This window comes from Ochotona curzoniae, unplaced genomic scaffold (genome assembly GCF_017591425.1).
Source record: "Ochotona curzoniae isolate NIBS_2020 unplaced genomic scaffold, NIBS_Ocur_1.0 contig_2692, whole genome shotgun sequence".
Taxonomy (NCBI): domain Eukaryota; kingdom Metazoa; phylum Chordata; class Mammalia; order Lagomorpha; family Ochotonidae; genus Ochotona; species Ochotona curzoniae.
The window spans coordinates 4759149-4780488 of record NW_024465556.1 but is presented as its reverse complement, the minus strand read 5'-3'; the positions used below and the strand labels follow the sequence as shown (position 1 = coordinate 4780488).

The window sequence follows — 21340 nt, the reverse complement described above, 5'->3', positions numbered from 1 at the left end:
CTGGATATATGAAATAGTTGTATTGTTATCACCTTATTTTAAGACAAAACCACCAGCCATCATGCTTAAACTCACATTTGTTTGTTTTCCATTTTCAGGCTGAACAGGATAATGGCCATCCCCTTCCTGCATTTGCCAGTCTGCATATTGAAATATTGGATGAAAACAATCAGAGTCCATACTTCACAATGCCCAGCTATCAAGGTTATATCCTGGAGTCTGCCCCCGTGGGAGCAACCATTTCTGACAATCTAAATTTGACCACTCCTCTAAGAATTATAGCTCTGGACAAGGACATAGAAGATGTAAGTTAAATATGCACTTTGGTATTAGTTGGTTAACATATGCTCTACATTCAAGTAAATAAGAAATGTTTACAAAGTTAATGAGCAATTGTTAAGTCAGGGCAAAAAATTGCTACTACTACACTGCATGGTGAAGGGACTGCAGTTCACAATAAATGTATATTTTATGAGCAAATAGAACAAAGAAGCACCAAGATTCCCAATCACAAAGTAGTGTCAAAGAAGAGAAAATATGGATTAAGAGTACACATTGTATACAGCTACTGAAATGTTGCTTTGCAGTATAAATATTTGTGTCTAAAAAAATGTGGCTACATGACTACAGAACAAAAAACCCATAGGATAAAACATAGTATTATGATCTCAGACTATCAGGAATATTTTTAAATAGTATGTTTAAATTTTTAAAATCATTTTTAGCTTTCACATACTCAGCAAATGCAAGTTTCGCTTCAGGTTTTCTATGAATATGGACTGAAATCTTACATAATTGCGGTTAGGGAAAAATGATGCTGTTACTAAACAAGTATAAAGGTCTCGAAGACAACTCTAGATTGTAATTTGGGGAGAATTTTTCTTTATTCTAAAAATATTTTGTAAATAACAACAACATGTAGACAGCTATGAAAGCAGCTCACCAACTTCCTTCTCACTTCTGCCACTGCAAATGTTGTTGCCAGCACCCCACTCCATCTATTCATTGTCCCCCCTCTTTTTTGTGGTATTGGTAACATTCCAAAAAAAGTAGGAATCACTCAGGTTGGACACATTGGAGTATTTTATCTGCTGAGCCAAAGTGATTGGAACGAAGACTGGACAGAAAATCTATCATAGGTCAGCCATATTCCTTCCATGAAATGACAGAAAGAAAATTGGGGGGAGGAGGGTTTAAAAAATTAGTACTATGTACTAGAAAAGTTGAAATTAACCTGAAATTTTTCTAGCCAAATTCACTGACGTCATGGATAAAGCTCACAGCCAATGAAGTGGAAGAGAAGAAAGTTTTATAAACATATGCGGAGAGATCTTTTGTGTCCCTGAATTATTAATGAAGATGTCCTTTGATTCCATGAATTACCACAATATTTCATTACCACTGACATTCCGTAGCTTTTCTATTCTCTATGGTCATGCATAGCAATTGATTACTTTAATGTGACTGAACTGACAAAAACTTTTGATTTTTGTTTATATTGTAAAGAAACGTTGTTTACTTTCTTTGTAGGTAATCTGAGAGTTACAGAACAAGTGAGAGAAAGAGACAGAGGCAGACAGAAAGGCAAAGATTAATTTCCCAGTGTGTTAACTCCCCAGATAGCCTTAATGTCCGGCACTGGGCCAAGGCACTCAATGCCAGTCTCCCCTGTGGGTGGCAGGCACCATATGTTAGGCCATCATCACTGTATGGTCAGGAAGCTGGAGTCAGGATGAGGAAGTGGTAAGCAACGCCAAGCATTTCACTGTTCAAGTGCTTGGACCATGTTTGTTGAATTTTGTCAATTGTTAGTATATTTGATTTTTCCTATTTGGACAACACAGCTCAGAATATTATTATTTCTGACAAAAAGAAAAAACAATGTGACCCTCACTAGAGCTATGGCAACTCTTGTAGGCAGTTGCACCTGTTCCATCCAGATGTTTTACTTGGCTCTCTGTATTCTGTCTTCTTCTGTTTTTTTTTTTCTTGTTTTTTTTTCCTTCTCAGATTCTCCCACATTATTTCATGTGAGATCAAAAGCTTTAACAATAGTCAACTATTGTTAAATACTTAGCACATGCCAAGAAATATAATAATTGTTTTTGTCTCATATTCATTTTCTTGGATCTCTCCAAATTCCTTTGCCTTAATCTTTCCATTGAATTTAAATCTTTGAGGATAAGCCCTGATTCTTAGTAACATACATTCTAAAGATCCAACACAGTCCCCAGCCTTTAATGGATTTTAATAATCCTTCAATGAGCTAATACATTTGGGCACTATTGAAGAAATGAGGACATCAAATATATGCTTAAAAACTGTAGTGATAACTGAGTAACTGATTCATGGTATGGCTCATTCCTTAGTTGGATAACTGAAATTCTTGGAATCCTTTCCATCATACTGATATAAAAACAATCTTCTTTGACTTTTTCTATTGTACTTTAAATCTTTTGTTTGCAAGAGCCCAAGAAATGAATCTATGAAACAGTCATTAATAATCCTGAAGACACATTTATGTCCTTTGAGTCATTTTTATCTCTGTCAAAAAAAGATCTGTATGGTTATAAAGTCAATTAGTTCACTGCTCTGTTTTTAAATAATGTATTTATTAGCATTTATTTGAATATTACAGAAACAGAGCCGTGAGTGGAGAGAATTCACTCTTCTACTAAATCACTTCCTAAATACTTAAAACAGCCAAAACTGGGCTGGGACAAAATCATCACTCAAAATTCAGTTTAGGTCTCTCATATATAAGGTGGGAAATGAAGTGTTTGGCCCATTGCCTGCTATTTCCCTGAGGACCAGGGAGCTGGATCAGACGCACAGTAGTGGCACTTGAAGATGGCACCATGCTATAGAATGCAGTTATCCAAAAGGCAGTTCACATGCTATACCAGGATTTGTAAAGATCTGTGTTAACCGATGTTTTTAGTTTAGAGGCTAGATTTTACTAGGTAATACAAATCTTGTTTATTTGAAAGTATTCAAAGGGGTAAACAGTTTGAGATAGTGGCATGTTAGGTCACACATTGTCACCTTTAGAAAAGGAGGTTAAACCCCTGCAGCAAAGAGAAGTTGCTGCTCAAGGGTAAGTTCTTACGGCTTTTCTGAAATAAAGTCGAGAGTGAAACATAGTTGGATCCACTTAACTAAAAATTAGGCAGTGTTTGTCTCTTTTAATTAATTGAGCAATAAGCCAAAGTTTAACAAATAGTAACAAGGATAGGATGTGATTGACAATGTGGAATTTAAGAATTCTAAGGTCACAGTGAAAGTGACAACAAAAGAAAATCAAAGTACGTGTACTTAAGATATCTTCTAATTGTTAGACATATATGTGTGCATACACATTATTTTCATGTATGTTACATTTATGTATTTAAAGTACTTGTACCAAATAGAGTTTCAAGGTAGACCACAGCACAAGCAGAATGTGTAATGCTCAAGGGTTTGAGGAACTTTGTCTGAGCTCTTCAAAATGTGAATGTCAGAGCAACTAAAAATTATGGAATTCTGATGATGCAAAAGGAATAAAAATGAACCTGATTTGCACATTCAGCTTGTAAAGAGTCAATGATTCATTTATAATTTCATGCAAATTGATTTCCTCAATAAAATGTATTGATTCAAGGTGTTATTGAAATTTAATTTTCCTTTGAAGGTATTAAGTGTTTAATTGATTTGTAAACATTATTTAATCATATGTGTGTAGCTACTAAGATAAACATTAGCATATATATTTTGGGAAATTTATTCAGTTAAATGTACTGGGATATTTCCCTTTATGTTATTGTGTGTTCGTGTGGTATATATCTGTTGTGACCATTTACACTCAGTATTATTTCATGTTTAATTTGCATATAGGTTCCGCCTGGTGGAGTTCCTGTAGGTACCAGGTGTTTGTTCTGTGATTTTTTTTTTCTTTTGCTGTGGAGTTTTCCTTTGATCTTGTCCTTATCTGTTAAAACTTTATATCAGTTATAATTTCATTTATTAACTGCTTTAAAACATCCACATGTACTTGCAACATATTGTTGGCTACAATAGTATGAAATTTCTTAGAAGCCACATTATGTTCTTAACCTAGACACCATCTTAAAATATTAATACTCTCAAAGTCTATGACAAATATTATTTAGTCACAGGTGACTTTTCTAACAGATTTCTTACTTGGAGTTGCATCTTTTGAGGTAGAGACTAGAGACAACTAATTAATTGATTGAAATTGCTTGATGGATTCTGTCACTTTCATGCTGTACTTTGTCATTTATATTTTTGAAATTATGCATGTATATACTTGCATATACCTACCTATGTTCTATGTATGTATATATAAGCATGCATATAATCTTGTGTGTGTGGTATTATAATTGATTTGCACTAGAAAGCTAAATTCATTTAAACACAATAAGTTATATTTAACAGTTTTATGTGTTTATATGTGTTTATGTATTTACATGTTTGCTGATGATTGAGCCTTTTTCATTGTATTCCTGTTTTCTGTTCTTACATGAGTGGCTCTGAGTTTTACTCTTCTGCAAATCTCATGTGTAATGAATGCAGTAATGTTAACATTAAATGCACTTTAGGATAAATGTATATTTATATAAGGTGGGAAAATGATGTTAATCAGCTGTCATTGTTCACAGACTAGGATTCATTGAGACAAGCTCACAAATATTACTACTTAAAATTTACTTTTGATACTGGAACACTAAATTGCAACATAATTTGTCCATTTACATATGAATTCATGAAAATTATGAACATACAACACTTCCATGGTCAAAAGTAATATGAAATACAAATTTTGACAGAACCACATTAATATGGAATTTATAATTTTGGTGAACTCCAAATACTAGGAATGGGGCCTGAAGAATAAAAATTAAGTTGAGAAACAAATTAATGGATATCTAGGTATATGCACATTCCACATATTTTCATGTTGTTCCTTTTCAAATTTTGGTATACCTGGAGCTGTTGCCAGTCATGTGCAGTAAAATCTTTATATAAAAGCACATATTAAAAATAAGTGTTGGTGTTTACTTGTATCCATTGAAATCTGGTGGTAGCATTAGAGGAAACACTTTTTGTTGTTCTTTTTTTGTGAGAGCTTTGCAAATATATATGATCTTCTCTCAATTTCCTCATTCTTTGAAATTTCAAAGAAATCTCTTTAAGTGTACATAACTTTCCCTAGACTCTTTCATCAATCCCAAGTGCCAAATCCATAAACACGTATTTTTAAGCATGTCACCTAAAATATCTGAACTTGAATATTAATTTTTTCTTCAGCAAATCTTTATAAAGTTAACGTAAAAGAGAAAGCATGGTGTTAATGAGTAGTACATAACCAGCTTTATTTCTACTTTATATATAGGTGAGAAAAAGGTTTTAATATGCATGTGTGCATATTAATGAAGATGTTAACATTTTACAAGTTGTGTCTCAGTTTTTTCCTTTTATTTCTCATTATTTGAATCCGATGTAGTTCTGAAAAAAATACTAATTTGCAGTAATTGGGAGGAAGATATTGCATTGATTTGTGTTCTCCCAGTATTTTCCCTCTAACATTAATTCTGCCTGTATGTAGAATTTTGTGTTCCGCAATGCAAGATTCCTATCTTTTGGATTGTTTATTGTGTGAATCAGTAAATTTCAAACTGGGTTTCATTTTTCTTCCAAATGCTTAATACTGTAATGTGGTTTTTATTGTAGATGTCAAAACTTAAGGAATGAACTGATGGAAGCATTATTAATTGCACATGTTAAGTAGTGTCATTTCTTTCACAGACGAAAGACCCAGAGCTTCACCTTTTTCTAAATGATTACACCTCAGTGTTCACCATAACACAGACTGGAATTATTCGCTACCTCACTTTACTTCAGCCAGTGGACAGGGAAGAACAGCAAACCTACACCTTTTCGGTAAAGACAGTTCATATATGTGGATAGATATAATTAAAAGACATATCTCTTTCCAACTCATAAGTCCATTAATTTGAGCAAAGTAGCATCATTTTCAAGTAGTATTAGAGAAAATACAATAACCAGAAGCTCCTTAAATGTAACTACCCTATTTTTCTTTCTCAGTTTTTGAACTTGTATTGTCTTCCATAGGGAAAATACTTTTCAGAATTAAACAAATAAATCAAAATTGTACTCTTTGTCATATATTCATAACTATCTCAAACGGAAGTATATAGTAGAATACATGATTTTTTTTTTTTAGAAATTTTCCTGATGTTCGCTGTTAGTTAGGCCAGTGAGTCTCAGTTGAGAATAATGAGTGATTCCCTCTAGAAAACATTTTGCACTGACTGTTGGCATGTTTGATTATCACAACTGTGAGGGCTGCTATTGGCATCTGATGTGAAAATGGCCCAAGTACATGTCTTAGAACACACAGTTCATGATGCCCCAGCAGCAAAGAACCAAAAGGAGATGGTTGAAATTGTGTTTTGTATTTGTACTTACTTGGAAGAGACAGGGAGATAAGGAGGTTTTCCATCCTTTGGCTTACCTTATGGTGGTCCACAACAGCAATGGCTCTCCCTGGGGGAAGCTGGGAGCCAGGAATGCAGTGCATGTGGCAAGGTTTCAAAGACTCTAGCCATCTAAAGGACATGTTGCAGGATATTTAGTGTGAGAAACTAGATCTCAAGAAAGTGCAACTGGATTCTAGTTCCCTCAACACAGGGTGTGGGCACTCCAAGTGTGCCAGCCTAACTCATTGCATCACCATGCGAGCATTGAGACTGAGATATCTTGAGTTAAGCAAAATAAATGGGGAGGGGATGACATTAATTAATATTGTGACTGAATATTTATTAAAGTGTATATAAAAGTAGAAGGTAAATGTAGAAAAAGAAAAGCCTTGTTTCTAAATTATTGAAATTAAATTACAAGGGAAGGATGCATGCAGGGGTACAAGCTGAATTATTTATTAAAAAAAAAAACTGGCTCTGGAAAAGGCTACATGGGAAAGGCTATCATTTCCAATAAATCTCACATGAATATAACACTGAAGTCAGTGTGGGATTCAGAAATCATTCATACAGAACTTTATTTTTATTAAATTAACTGTCAGATATTCTTAAAACGTTGATAAAGTGACTAAACAGCAATGTAATCAACATCAATAAGTCTTAAAAATTTCACTTGTAAATTGCTAGAATAAGATATTATGTGTCTATAGAGAACCCATTTAACTTCCAGAAAAAATAGTGACTATAAAAAAAAATGTATTACATGTAAGATATAAAAGTTTGTTAACTTCTATAATTTTAAGAATTACATCATAATTATTGGGAATTAAGAATGGTAATGACCAATTTTAACCTCCTAAGGTGTTCTACAGATCTATTTAAATTTGCCTACTAATGCATGTATTAAAATAGAGAATTCTCAATAATTATTTCTTAGCTCAATAATTATTTCTTATTAAAACATTTCTGAATATATGTAGTACACTTTTAGTGCTTGTTTTATTGACAGAACATCTTAGAACTCTTACTATAATAAATCACATACTAGAAACCTTTTAGAGTGTAAGATTGAATTCTGTATTATTGATACTTGTATGCCTTCAGTACTAAGTCTATTTTTCTATCCTAAAAGATAACAGCTTTCGATGGTGTGCAAGAAAGTGCTCCGGTTGTTGTCAACATTCGAGTGATGGATGCAAATGATAACACTCCCACCTTCCCTGAGATATCTTATGATGTCTACGTTTACACAGACATGAGCCCTGGGGACAGTGTCATACAGGTAACTATTCCCTAATATAAGAACAAAGTCAGATGAGTTATTTCCATGGGCATAACAAAATGTATTATTTAAAAAATTTATTAAAGAAGTTATTAATTTTTTTTTACTTTTTCCATACAATAATCCAGTTTAAATGCTTTAAAATTAGGTTTAGTTTTCAAATAAAAGCGTATACTTATGCCAAAGTTGACTATTGCCAGATGTAAATAGTTATTTCAGCTATTCATACTTTAAAATAATCTTAATATATTAGATAGATTATCTTCAACATGGAGTTTAAAGACTCCTATCATTTTGCTTAGTTCTTTGTTGATAAATACCAAAGACTACATTAATAAAATCGTGCTAACTCCTATAAGTTGGCTACCTAAATGAAATGAAATATTACCAGTAGGGAAAATTTAGGCAATATAGCAAAGTATTACTGTAGGAAAACATACCAATGAGACTGAAATTTAACCTTCATTAGTCTTAATTTAAATTATTATTTGCATTTACTACATTGAAATATACTGTAAGCTGCCTCAAAATATGTTTTGTGCTCTGGTGATTCTGTGGATATGTCACAAAGATGTAATTTTTTATGCGGATATTTGGAAATATGAAAAGTACTTGACTCCATTACTTTCCACACTGATTGTTTATGCAAATACCTAGGCAGCTGTTTAGAAAAACACTGCAAAGATTTAATTCAGCTTTTTCAATATCAGTTACCATGTTCACTTGCAATGTTTACTGGCAGAAATATATTAACAAACCCTGAAGATTTCACATGCCAGCCACATAGAGAGCTGATTTAGATTTTTTTCTAACCTTGAGAATCAGGACAGGAATTCCAGGATATTCCCTATTTTTGTAGAAAATTGAAATAGCCACAAATTATAGCTAATGATATCTGTATACTATATGCTAAGTAATGCTAATTAAAAGTACATGTGTAATTATGGTAGATAGTACGGAGCCTTTAAAAAGCAGTTCCAATCCTTCTGCAATGGACTACAGCCTTCCTGTTGGTATTGTCTCTGCAGCTCTATCATTGGCTGTCCTTTTTTTTTTTTTTTTTTTTTTTTTTTTTGCCTCTGTCCCACTAAAGTACCTTTAGGCACCTGAAAATAGCTCTATATTCAATTTACTTACTTCCTCCGCCTCAATATTTCCCAATATTTCCCTCCTCCTTTTTTTTGGGGGGGGTATAAGATTGTTTTCCTTCTTTGAAAGCAGCATAGTTTCAGTTTTTGAAGGTAATTTTTAGCAAATCTTCCTGAATAGTTCCTGAAATTGCACTACAGTAGATAAATAGCCAGTTGTAACCAAAAAAACCGAGTGAAGAACCTTAACTGATATCTTGCTGTCAGCAGCCAGTTATCACATTTGCATACTACATGGATGCAAACATACATGAGTCCTGTCCGTGTAGCATAGTTCCTGTCATCAGTTCACTGATCCTCTGACTCTCAGAACTTAGGGTATTTTCTTAACCCCCAACTTAAAATTCCAAGAAGTGAGAACATTGTGCATTGCTTGTGTGTATTGCCCCTCGCTATAATGCCAGCTCCTGCCAGATAGATTAACCATGTGCAACATATATACACAAATTGCAAAAACAAACCACCTTACATCATTTGCAGTTGTGAGCTATAAATAATTCAGTGCTATCCATGTTTAATTTGTGAATCAAGGCATTCTTTCTTGAACTTTCCAGAAAGATATGTGATAGCATATAAATAATGCAATCACCTTAATGTTCACCCCATGTCTGAATATCCCGTGTATTAATGTGAGCGAATATTTTTAAGTTGCCACCCTAAATACCAGCCATAGATGGTTATGGCATTGGTCATATTGGTTAACTTAATTTTACTGCCCACTTTTTGATGGCAGAATTAAATTATTTCATTTCTAGCTTCATAGTATCTACATCTGTAGATTCTGGCATGTTAGATATGCTTACTATATTAGATTCCTAATAAATATTTGAAGTTGCAAGGAAGCGGAGTACCTATACAGTAAGTACTACTGAGTGAATACATGTGTAGAAGATGCATTGTTAATGCATTGCTTTTATTTTCTAGTCAATTGATGGAACTAGAGAGCCACATTATTTATTGATCCTACTTTTTCATAATTAGTAAAATTACAGTTTATACAGGCAAAGATGTAACTTTTGTCTTCATGGGATGTTGCCTATATCTGATACAGTGTAAGCAGAAGTAATTATATAGAAAAATATCCAGCAAGAAACTACAGAAACTGTTCCAGATCTGCCTCTAAACATGTTTGTCCTGAGGTAGATTCAAAGTGATTTCTGCCATTGAATGTGTTTAATCAAACAGGGCTTTCTCTTTCTTTTAAAGATCCGCATTTTATATATATTTCTCAGGGACATTCAGTTTATGAAGAAATACCATTTTTAGTGTTTATTTCCCTACCTCTTTAAATGATTTTAATGGCAAGAATTCAAGTCCTATAGTTAGTAGTTTTAATGTTATTTCTTGTATGTGGTAGAAGAATACTGTGGCTATAAAATACTCTCCAAGAGTCTAGAAACTGACAATTTTTTCACATGAGGGGGAAAAATTAAAATAAACAAAAAAACATGATTCATAACTGTGATCTGCAAAATTCCCATGCAGAATATGGCTTTTGCTTTTCTGCTCCACCCACTTCCAACCTCCATCAACTCTGCCTTGACTGGCTAGAAAGTGAATTGCCAGTTCTTGAACCTGATATCCAGTCCTAATTCTCATTCATATAAGAATCCCGAAGTGTTAACCTTTTTCAGATAGGTGGGGCAGATTATCCATTCCTTGACTATGTTGACTTTTCTGTCATTGTCTGGCTCTGATTTGGGGGAAGCTCCTACTGCCCATGTTTAGCATTGCTCCTTGATATTTACAACACCTCCTAAATTGGTACCTGTTTCAAGTTAATTCTCCTCCAGCTTACCCTCCCTTCTTATGACATTGATGAAGGCGTTAACTAAGTCAAGCCACAGTGCCTCCATCCCTGAAGCACAGGCCTCAATACTCACTCTTAACTCATCCCCTTCTATCATTAAATTCCTCTAAGCAGTTTAAGTCTCAGGAAAAATGTTAATATGAATCCAATTTGAGTGCAATTTTAATTAAGCTCTTGTGAGACATTTTATTTAAGTGATTTACTAAAATCAGAATTGCTATCTCCTCTGCTATTCCCATTCTCTAATTTTCTAATTTTATTTACACACAAAACAAAATGAGTTTGTCCGGCGTGAATAGTCCTGCATAAATATGAATCATTCATTCTGACTGTTCCTGCAAATACTTTGCTTCTCCTTTGCCTTTAGAACTGTGTCTGCTATGTTTGTTGTGTAAGTCCCAGAACTATTTCCTGAAATGGCTTTCCTTGGGGCAACCACAGCTGTCCATCTTCAACTCCACCATCTCAGGACTTACACACTAATGCCAGTCTCACAGATGTTCTTTTCTCTTCCCAGCTAATGCTGCTACTGATATTTGTATGCACCTTGGTCTCTTTAATGCAGCACATGATAAAAATAGTAAGGTGCACACTGAATCCGCTTAAACCTGATGGGCTGTATAAAGACATTTGTTTACGTATCTTTGTGATAATAAACACAAACTTCTTAAAAGAATCATTTAATTAATACGATGTCCCTGAGATTAAATGGATGTTTCAAAGTAAATGTGCATTATTCACATTTTCTTGAAACGAAAATGTCAAGGTGTTAATGATATTCCAAATGTAGTATCTGAGTTGAAGATGACTGTGACTTGACAGATGAGAAACATGGAGATAAGTAATAAAAAAATGAAATAAACACTGTGTATAATTGGTTACAATTATAGTGTGATCTTTATTCAATGAAAGTATTTAAGTATTTTCTTTCTGTTTTTAAACTGAGGTTGCTTAACCCCATGCATTCCTTTTGGTGTAATAAAAATTAGAATCTCTACACAATGATAATAAAATGTGTATCATAAGATGACTCATTAAAATGATTATTTTAATTAAATTTTCCATGATCATAAAAATTTAATATGACCATCAGTTTGTTATTGCTATGAAATTCATAACAGTTCTTTTCCATAAATAATCCTGGCAGTATGTATTTTTGCTAGATGCAAGCTACTTCAAAATGGTGATGAAGAGGTGCGTATTTTTGTAGAAATGTTTATATGGTAAAATCTCAGGGTTCCTGAATATGCTTTTCTGAAAGCAGTAATGTACACGCAGGCCCAAAAGTAGATGAGCCAGAGTGATAAAAACAGCAACAACAGCAAAGCAGATAAATGTCCTTGAGGTTTGTTAGATACCCTGTCAAGGTCTTTCTTTTCCCCTATTTGTTAAGTTATAATAACAAAAAGTCTTCACTCTCTCAAAATTTTTGTTCCTACCAGTCTCAGGGAAAAAAAAAAAGATTGAAAAAAAGAAACTTGCCTGTTGTGATTTGGTACTATATCAGAACATTGTAGCTTCCTGTTTCAGGAAACACGCATCTATGTGCCCAGAGAACTTCTTTTACTTGTGTTTTGTCTTTGAAAGCGAACTCTTTTTCGTTGTTGGGAGGGAAAAGAAAAATAACACGATGATAAAATGTTAAGTCCCAAGGGGATTTATGTTGTGATTTTCAATTCCAGCTCACTGCAGTGGACGCAGACGAAGGGTCAAATGGGGAGATCACATATGAAATCCTGGCTGGGGCTCAGGGAGACTTCGTCATCAATAAAACAACAGGGCTTATCACCATCGCTCCGGGGGTGGAATTGATAGTCGGGCGGACTTACGCGCTTACTGTCCAAGCAGCGGACAATGCTCCTCCAGCAGAGAGAAGGTAATTTATGTTAGAACGAATGCAGTCTTTTCCTTGCTCCCGTTTAACCTTATAATTAAGTTTACAAAGAGCAGCAAGCATTCTTTTCTCGTATAAACATCCAAATTAGATCAGAAAATCAAAGAGACCGGATTCTCAGGAACTGGGTATTGTTATTTGGTTAAATCGTGGGAAAAGGATAATAAAGACAAGATTAAACCACAAAATAATTAACAATGATTTCACAGATGGAGAAAGATGCAGGTTTCTGTTCTAGCAGAGGTACTGGGTAATATCACACATGGTTCCGATTTATTACTGGAAAAGCAAGGTTGTTGAGGCTGAGAGGAGGCCACAGATATGAGTAGTATACAATGTCTCAGGAGTTTTCTTCTTAATGTATGAGTACTTACTGAAATATCTTTGTAACATTAGAGATGTTGTAGTATTTCTCCTGCATCTACATAACCACCCTGAAAGCTCTTTCATTAATTAGCTTTTATTTCAAGATGGTCAGTGTGCAATACAAGAAAATGTGAGTGAATGTGAGTATGTGTTTTGCCCTTCAAAATATGTATATTTTTCACTGCTCTAAGATTTCCTCATGCGTTTATACTATGTACTAAGTACACTATCAGTAGTGTTTTAAATTTCAGTCTTTTACACATAGTGAAGAAAATAAATAGCATGGAATATGCATCGCCTTGAGTATGTGAAATATGTAAATAGAACCAATTCTCACAGAGATTTCCATATATGATTGTGAATTTGTTACTTAAGGTGTTATTAGATGCTTTTGATGCTCATTCTTTCTAACCAAGCATATCTGTTTCTTCATTGCTTTATTGCTTGTCTTTGATGAGTATAAACTTTTTCTTTACATAACTCTTGCATTTGTGTGTTTCTTGTAAGTAGACATTTTGCTTCCTTTTAACTTCTGAAAGTTGACATGTAGACATGAAAAAGTTATCAATGTCTTTATATTTAACCCATTTTCTTCTAATTCCCATATCAATTTATAATCTGTGGTTGACTCTTCTACATTATTAAGAATATATTTTTAAAAAACAATGATTTTATGTATTTCTTCCTGTTTTCTTTCACTTAATTTCATTTAGCAGTAATTCTCATGAAAATGTTTGTCCCCTTTTTGACATAAGTGACAATATAACCAGGCTTTTCCAGTATATTTGCTATAGTTTTAAAAGAAATATATTCTATCTTGTGTAAAAGTCATTTCATTGTCCAGTAATCAGTTAATGGGCATCTTAAACTGATCCCATACCTTTGTAATTATGAACTGGGATATTATAAATGTGAGAGTATGGGTATTTCTCTCATATGCCAGAGCATGGTAGCTCGGTCATATGGTAAATATACTAATAGTTTTCTAAGGATTCTCCATAATGTGATCTATAATTTTTGTATTAATCTTCACTCCCACTATTTATTAGCATATGATTTTGCCCACAACCTCTCCAGCATTTGTTGTCTTTAAGTTTTTGAATAATAGCCACCATAAGTGCAATGGGATGATGAGACATTACTGATTTAACTTCTATATCCCTGATGTTCGTGATCTTCAGAATTTATTCATGTGTCACCTAGGCATTCCACTTCTTCCTCTAAAAAGTATCCATTTAAATATTTTGCCCATTAATTGAATTGTATTTTTTAGTTTCTTGAAATCTTCATCATCTTTCTCAGTTGCAGAATTTACAAATATTTGATTCCATTTTGGCAGTTACCTCTTTACTTGGTTGTTTCTTTGCTGTGTAAAAAATCTTAGCTGGATATAATTCTGTTTGTCAATTTTCCATGTTATTCCTCGTGCATTTAGTATCTCACCGTAAAAGTCTGTCTAAGCCAAGATCTTGAAATGTTGGCCCTGTTTTCCTTAAATTGTTTCATAGTTCATGTCTGAAGTTCAGATACTTGATCAATTTTGAGTTAATTGTTGTATATTGGGTAATTCCAGTTCCTACATATGGAAACTAAATTTTCTCTACACTTTTGTTGAAGAGGCTGTTTTTATTTCTAGGGTTTCCATTCTGTTCCATTGGTCTACATGGCTGTGCTTATGGCAACACATCATTCATTTTCAGCTGTAATATAGCCCTGTAATATGTATTGAAATCTGGTTTCTGATGGCTCAGACTTTTTTTTTTTATTGTTTTAGGTTACATTAACTATCTAGAAATCTTTTGTTTCAATATGAACTTTAGGATTTTTTTCTATTTATGTAAAGAATCTCATTAGAATTTTGATGAGTATTGAATATATAAATTGCTCAGGTTAGTGTGAATACCTAAGTGATGGTAATTTTGCCTTCATACTATGGGAGATGTTTTTTTCTGTTTTTAGAATTTCTCTTTTTCCTCATAAAATTATATACTTTTGATTTTAGACATCCTTCATGTTTTTTAGTTATATTTATCCCAAAATATGCACAGGTGGTTTGTTTGTTTTTTGATAGCTACTGTGTTTTTGATGGGTTTTATGTGGTCCTTTTCAGGAAGATTGTTTTTAGTATATAAGTATGCTTTTGATTTTTTGGTTGCTTTTCTATCTTGATACTTGTACATCCTCTTGTTAGTTCTAATAGACTAGTGGATTCTTTTGGTTCCCTTGTAAAAAGAATCATGTCATCATGAAAACAGAAATGGCTTGACTTCCTTATTTCCAATTGATAACTCCTTAATTTTCTTTTTTTCTTTTGCCTAGTGGGTCTAGGTAAAGTTTCCAGAATTGCCCTGGATAAAGTATGAAACTGGACATCTTTGTCTGGTTTCAGATATTAGTGGAGGTTTTTTCAGCTTTTCCATATTCAATAGAATATCAATACATGTCAAAAAAGTAGCTTTTATAATGTTGAGATACATTCCTCCTCTATGTAATCTCTACGGTTTTTACCATAGAAAGATGATGTATTTTTATTAAATGCTAGCTTTCCATCTGTTGATATGATCATATAATTTGTATCCATGTTGTTGACATGGTGTGTCAGTTTTTTTTTTTAATTGCATTTGGTGGACTGTGTCTGCAGCCCTGCAACCCTGGGCTGAAATTATAACATTTTATATGAGATGGATAGAACTGGAGATCATTATGCTAAGTGAATGAAGCCGCACAAAGACAAGTATCACAAGCTTTCTTTTACATGTGTCAAGTTATTAAATAATTTGTCTTCTCAGATGATAGTAGTTTAAAATATAGGCTAAGCATATAACTGTAGAAAGTGTTGATGAAAGCATGAAATGTACAATAGTATGAAGCATAATAAACAGGGAACTAGTGAGCCTCAACAGATATGAAATTATGTATCTAGTATGAATTGTTGCTGAAAATTAAATATATTTTTTGCCAAAGCCATTATGCTGATTAAAAATTGATCATTTTAACAACAACAACAACAAAAAATTTTTATTCTAGGAAAATTTTCCTCTTTCCATTTATTAACTTTTTAAAGTAAGAATGGAAAAAAAAAATAACATTTTTGCCAGGCCAAACAAATATACACACATAGAAAATAACGCCATTTATGAGCTAATGATATGATAATTGATCTTGAAAAGTGCTTCTAAATGATATTTTGCATCTCTATTATAAATCTGAGTAAATAAGGACGCTTTGCTTTTAAGATAAACTGCTGGAATATTACTGTTTAATTTGTTGGTTAAAATGAATCTTAATTTGTCATTTTGATTAATGTCAAAATTTTATATAGATTCAATAGCTCTTAAAACAAACATAAGATGTGAGGAAACAAAAAAGATTTAATCATTGAAGCAGCAGGTATGAGTAAGCCAAACATTTCTAGAGGTAGTGTATAAATTCAGTTTTGGTTCTCATAAAAAAATATCAAGCATTCACAGAAGTACAATTAAATAGATGTCATTAGCTAAATAATTTAAAAATTGCAAGAACTTTATGAAGTAAATCTAAAGACAGAAGAGATTGATTCCATCAAAGGATGTGAACTTGTTTAAAATATATAAAAATTCAAAGATATAAATGTGTCTGTAACCTTTTAAGAAGTGACATAACCTCAAATTTGAGGCAAGAAAATACTTTTTTTTTTAATTCTTTGGGTTTATTTGAAAGGCAGAGGAAAAAATATTCTACCTGCTGATTTATTTCCTGTATTTTACAACTGAATCAGGTGAATCAAGCCAGTGCCAGCAACCTAGAATGCAATCCTGTCTTCCACAGAGATGTTGGGATGAAGTATTTGAACTCTTTGTGTGTGCTTTGGCAGTGGCATTAGTCAGAGCTTGGATTGAAAGTGAACTACCCAGAACTCAAGCCAGTGTTCCACCAACCCGTTACAGGATGTAGTCAACACAGGTGGCTGCTTAACTCTGTGTGTCACAGTACCCATCCCAGGGCTAAAGAAATCCTGGGAGATGAGTCCTAGATAGAATCAAGACAGCTTGGCATCAGAACTATAACATGACTCTAAAAAAATGTATCTCTAAAAAAATGTGTCCACTCAGCAATGAAAGCATAAGTAAACTAGCTGGGTATATATAATGGAATACTTTTGAGACCTGAAAGGATAAAGTTGTTCCCTGCTCAGCAACATGGAGAGAATTGGTGGTCATTATGTTTAATGAAATAAATTGACTACAGAAATACGTGATCTATACATGGAGCTAAAAGGGAAATATAACATGATAGTGGTTGAAAGTATAGTGACTAACAGAAGCTGAAGAGATAAAGTAGAATGAAGGTTAATCACCAGGTAACAAGTTATAGTTAATAGGAGAAGGAAGTTCTCAAATTCTGTTGGACAGTGGAGTGATTAGAAAAAAAAAATGATGATGTATGGGACATTTATCTAGGAAAACAGATGGAAATCTGGATGACTGCATTTGGATGTTTTCACCTTAAAGAAATGTTACCCATTTGAGGATATAGATATACTTATCTTGATTGAGCATTACAGAATATAAAAATGTTGGAAACATCACATGGTAACTCATAAACATGTAATTTTTAAATGTCTGCTTTTTAAAACATCTGTTAAAAAATATCTCCCACAACGCTGGGGGTTTATCTGTATACATCTCTCTTATCCTTAAATAAGGAGCTTGGTGGGTGGACTTCTAATCCTCCCCCTGTCAGCACTTCTAGATTATTCTCCAGTTTTACTCATTAATATTCTTCAGATACCTTAAACATATCATGTCTCAAACATGCAAAACCTACTGCCCTTTGCTACTATCATCTCTCATGTTGTTCTTTTCTGCCGGAATTTAGTTCATACTGCCCTCTTCAGTGCTGACAGTCACTCGGAGAGCTTAGTGCTTGGGGGCCTGACATCTATGCCTTCTCTATCCATTATGGAGAGTAACTCGATTCTGATCCTATACTTGCTGCGACCACTGTTGGAGCCATTCTCAGTGCCTCCCCTCAAGCTCCTGACTTAGCTTTCACAAATAAATCACAAGACCAACAAGTCTTATAATTTTGGCTATTAGCCATTCACCTGTTCCCAATACTTTGACTTTTTAACACAGTGTCCTGATCATGGAGAACCTTACATTTTATTGCAACTCTTCTCTCCAAATACTTTAGTATATCTCATCTCGCTTGAATAACAAGATAGTTCATTAAAAAAATTCTCTCAGTCTGAAAGACTGTTCACTCATATTTGTCCATGGATTCCTGACTTCAGGTGTCTGTGACAATAGTATTTTGTTTCAGTCCTACTAGGCATTATTGCTTACCATAGTCTGGAATATGCACAAACAACCACAGTTTTCTAATTCAATGGCAAAAAAAAAAATTATTGAAGTTTATAAAAAGAGTATTGTAAATCATTAGACTTAGTTTAGCAGAGTGATTTAAATATAAATTCTGAGCTTCCTGGGGGCATTGATGTTGGTAATATCGCAGTATATAAGTAATGTGATAGTTTCTTAACATGACTTTGGCAGAATAAGTGAAGGGGATTTCTGCTGAAAAAAAAAGAACAGAAGTATATAATGTATGCAGATTCATTGATCTGAAAAGCTTGGTGTTTTCTATGTAACAACAAGACATTTAGTGTGATTAGTGCTTAAAATGTGATTCAAAAGGCCAGTATAATGGCGTAGCAGAAAAATGCAGAAAACCTCAATGTCAGCATCTCATACAGGCACCAGTTCATGAGTCATTTCTGATCCTACTTCCTGCTAATGGTCTTGGAAAAGCAGCAGAAAGTCACAGAAATTTTAGGGCCCTTTCCACTAATGTGGGAAATACAGATCAAGCTCCTGGGTCTTGGCTTTGGCCTGGTCCAGTATGAGCAAATAAGTAGATAAAAGATGCATTCTGTACATCTCTCTCTGTCTCTCTCTTGCCCTCTCTCCCCCTTCCTCCCTCCCTCCCTCCCTCCCTCCCTCCCTGTTTCTCTCTTTCTGTCAGTGGTTAATGATCCCAAAAACAAGCTCATGGTGAGGGCATACTTTCAATTTTGGACACATTTAGTTTTGATGTGATCTTTGCTAATTTTCATAGTAAATAGATAAATAGAACCTGGCACAATGGCTTAGTGGCTAAATCATCACTTTGAATCTTTTGGTATCCAACATAGGCACCAGTTTGTGTTCCAGATGTACCACTTTCCCTCCTTCTCCCTGCTTGTCGCCTGGGAAAGCCCCAGTAGAAGATGGTCCAAAGCCTTTGGACTTGTAACCACATAGGAGACCCAGAGGAACCAAGGAACCTCCTGGTCACCCATAGGGGAGGTCTAAATGAAGTTTAAAACACCTAGCTTTAGAGTAAACCAACCCCAGACATTGCAATCATGAAAGAAAGAAACAGAGAGAAACGAGAGGAGAGCAGGGGAGGGATGAGGAAGGGAGGGGAAGAAAGGATTTGATCACTTATGGGCAATGATGTGAAACTTAACTTTTATGAAATGTTTGTTTCTGGAAGTTTCCATATTACTGTTTTGGGCTGAAGTTGTATATAAGCAATGAATGGAAGCCATCTAAATATAATAGCATAGGTAACAGGGCAACTGTATATTTAATGAATGTGATTTTATTATCCACCTCTTGCTCACTTCCTAGTTACAACTCCCATTTCCCTAAATAAGCTGTTTCCTACAATTGCCAGTTGAATAGTACTTATTAGAATAGAACTGTACTGCACTCTAAGAAATTGAGTGCTGCCATCAGAATCTGATTATATAGGTATTTTCAATGACATCAGACATTCAGTTGAACTAGCTTAGCTTTGGTCCTAAAAAAAAAATCACATTGTAATGTTTGATCAAATATCAAATTCCCCTTCAGAGAGTACAGTCTTTATACCTCCATTTTATCTGCTAAGATAATGTCATATTTGCTGTACGATAATGAGATTTACTTTTTTCTGGAGGGAAATTCATACTTCAAATTTAGTTGATGAATGAAGATCTGTGAGGTTTGCCTTCAGTATCCCCCTTTGAAGAACATATTTGAGAATAATGAACATAAAAATGTAGACTGAGGGCTTGGTACAGAGGCCTAATGGCTAAATCTTCAGCTTGCAACTGCCAGGCTCCCATTTGGGTGCCTGTTCATGTCCTGGCTGCTCAGCTTCCATCCGGCTCCCTGATTGTGGCCTGAGAAGGCAGTAGAGGAGGAGCCACAACCTTGGGACGCTGCACCCTTATGGGAAACAGTGAAGAAGATCCCTGCACCTGACTTCACATAAGCTCGGCTCTGGCCAGTGCAGACACCTGGGAAATGAACCAGCAGACAGAAGATCTTTGTGTCTCTCCTTCTCTCTCTAAACCTGACTTTCCCATAAAAATAAATGACAAAAAATTTTTTTAATGTAGACTGAAGTGTTTTATGGATTGACTCAGTTAGAAAAAGTTGGTAGTACCTAACTAATAACATCAAAAACAATCGCAGTAGGAAGAAGCTGTGCTGCAGCAGGTTAGCTCGGCACTTAGGAGGCCTGTATCCCAGTTCAGACTGTCTCAGGTTGAGTTCTGGCTCGGCCTCTGGATGTGAGTCCTGTCTCTCTGTCTCCCATACCACTATTACCTTTGACTTAATCACCTCTACCTCTGTTTCTTTCACTCTTTCAAAATAAAATAATTCTTCTTAAAACAGCTTTCTAAATTTTGGAGAATGTCCATATTATTCTTTTCAGATTGCCAAATTGATTTGAAATAGCATTAGCTCACAAAATAACTAGCTCACAGTTTGAGCAAGTTTAGTGCATACATACAAGTGACATGCATAGGGAAGAACTGGAATATTTCAGATTTTCGGTCTGTTTTCGCTTTGATAAGAATCTGAGGAGAGAGAGTCAGCATGACAGCATGTCAAGGTAAGCTTCCAACTATGGGACAGGCATTCAATAGAGGCTTCAGTTCTAATGCAGGCCATTCTACTGTTAACCCAGCTCCCTGCTAATGGCCTGGGGAGGAAGCAGAGGCTGCTCTTAGTGTTTGGGCCTCTACATCCTAACGGGAGACTTGGATGAAGCTCCTGGCTCCTGGGTTTGAATTGGTCTGGCTCTGGGCATAGTGGCCATTTGGAGAGTGAAGCAGAGTGAAGATCCCTTCTCTCTCCCTCTCTCTCTGTATCTCTGGCTTTCAGGTAAAAGGAAAATAAACATTTTTTTTACATGTATGAGAATAGATAAATAATTAACTCATTAGGTATTTTGAAATACCGTTTTCTCTACTAGCATATGCAGGTCACCTTGTACTCATGTAATAGAATTAGCTAAACATTTATTCCTAGTATAAAAAGA

General features: G+C 34.4%; 1 protein-coding gene across 4 annotated transcripts in view; it reads left to right on the top strand.

Moving 5' to 3' along the window:
- Positions 1-21340, top strand: part of PCDH15 (protocadherin related 15) — a 496526-nt gene that overhangs the window by 245426 nt on the left and 229760 nt on the right. For 3 of the 4 annotated variants that reach the window (XM_040975791.1, XM_040975790.1, XM_040975788.1), the window contains exons 9-12: positions 99-305; positions 5806-5940; positions 7633-7782; positions 12423-12616. In XM_040975791.1, the coding sequence (XP_040831725.1) occupies positions 99-305; positions 5806-5940; positions 7633-7782; positions 12423-12616 (686 nt within the window). Of the gene's footprint in view, positions 1-98; positions 306-3873; positions 3895-5805; positions 5941-7632; positions 7783-12422; positions 12617-21340 lie in introns of all 4 variants that reach the window. The other variant, XM_040975792.1, reaches the window with a different exon arrangement.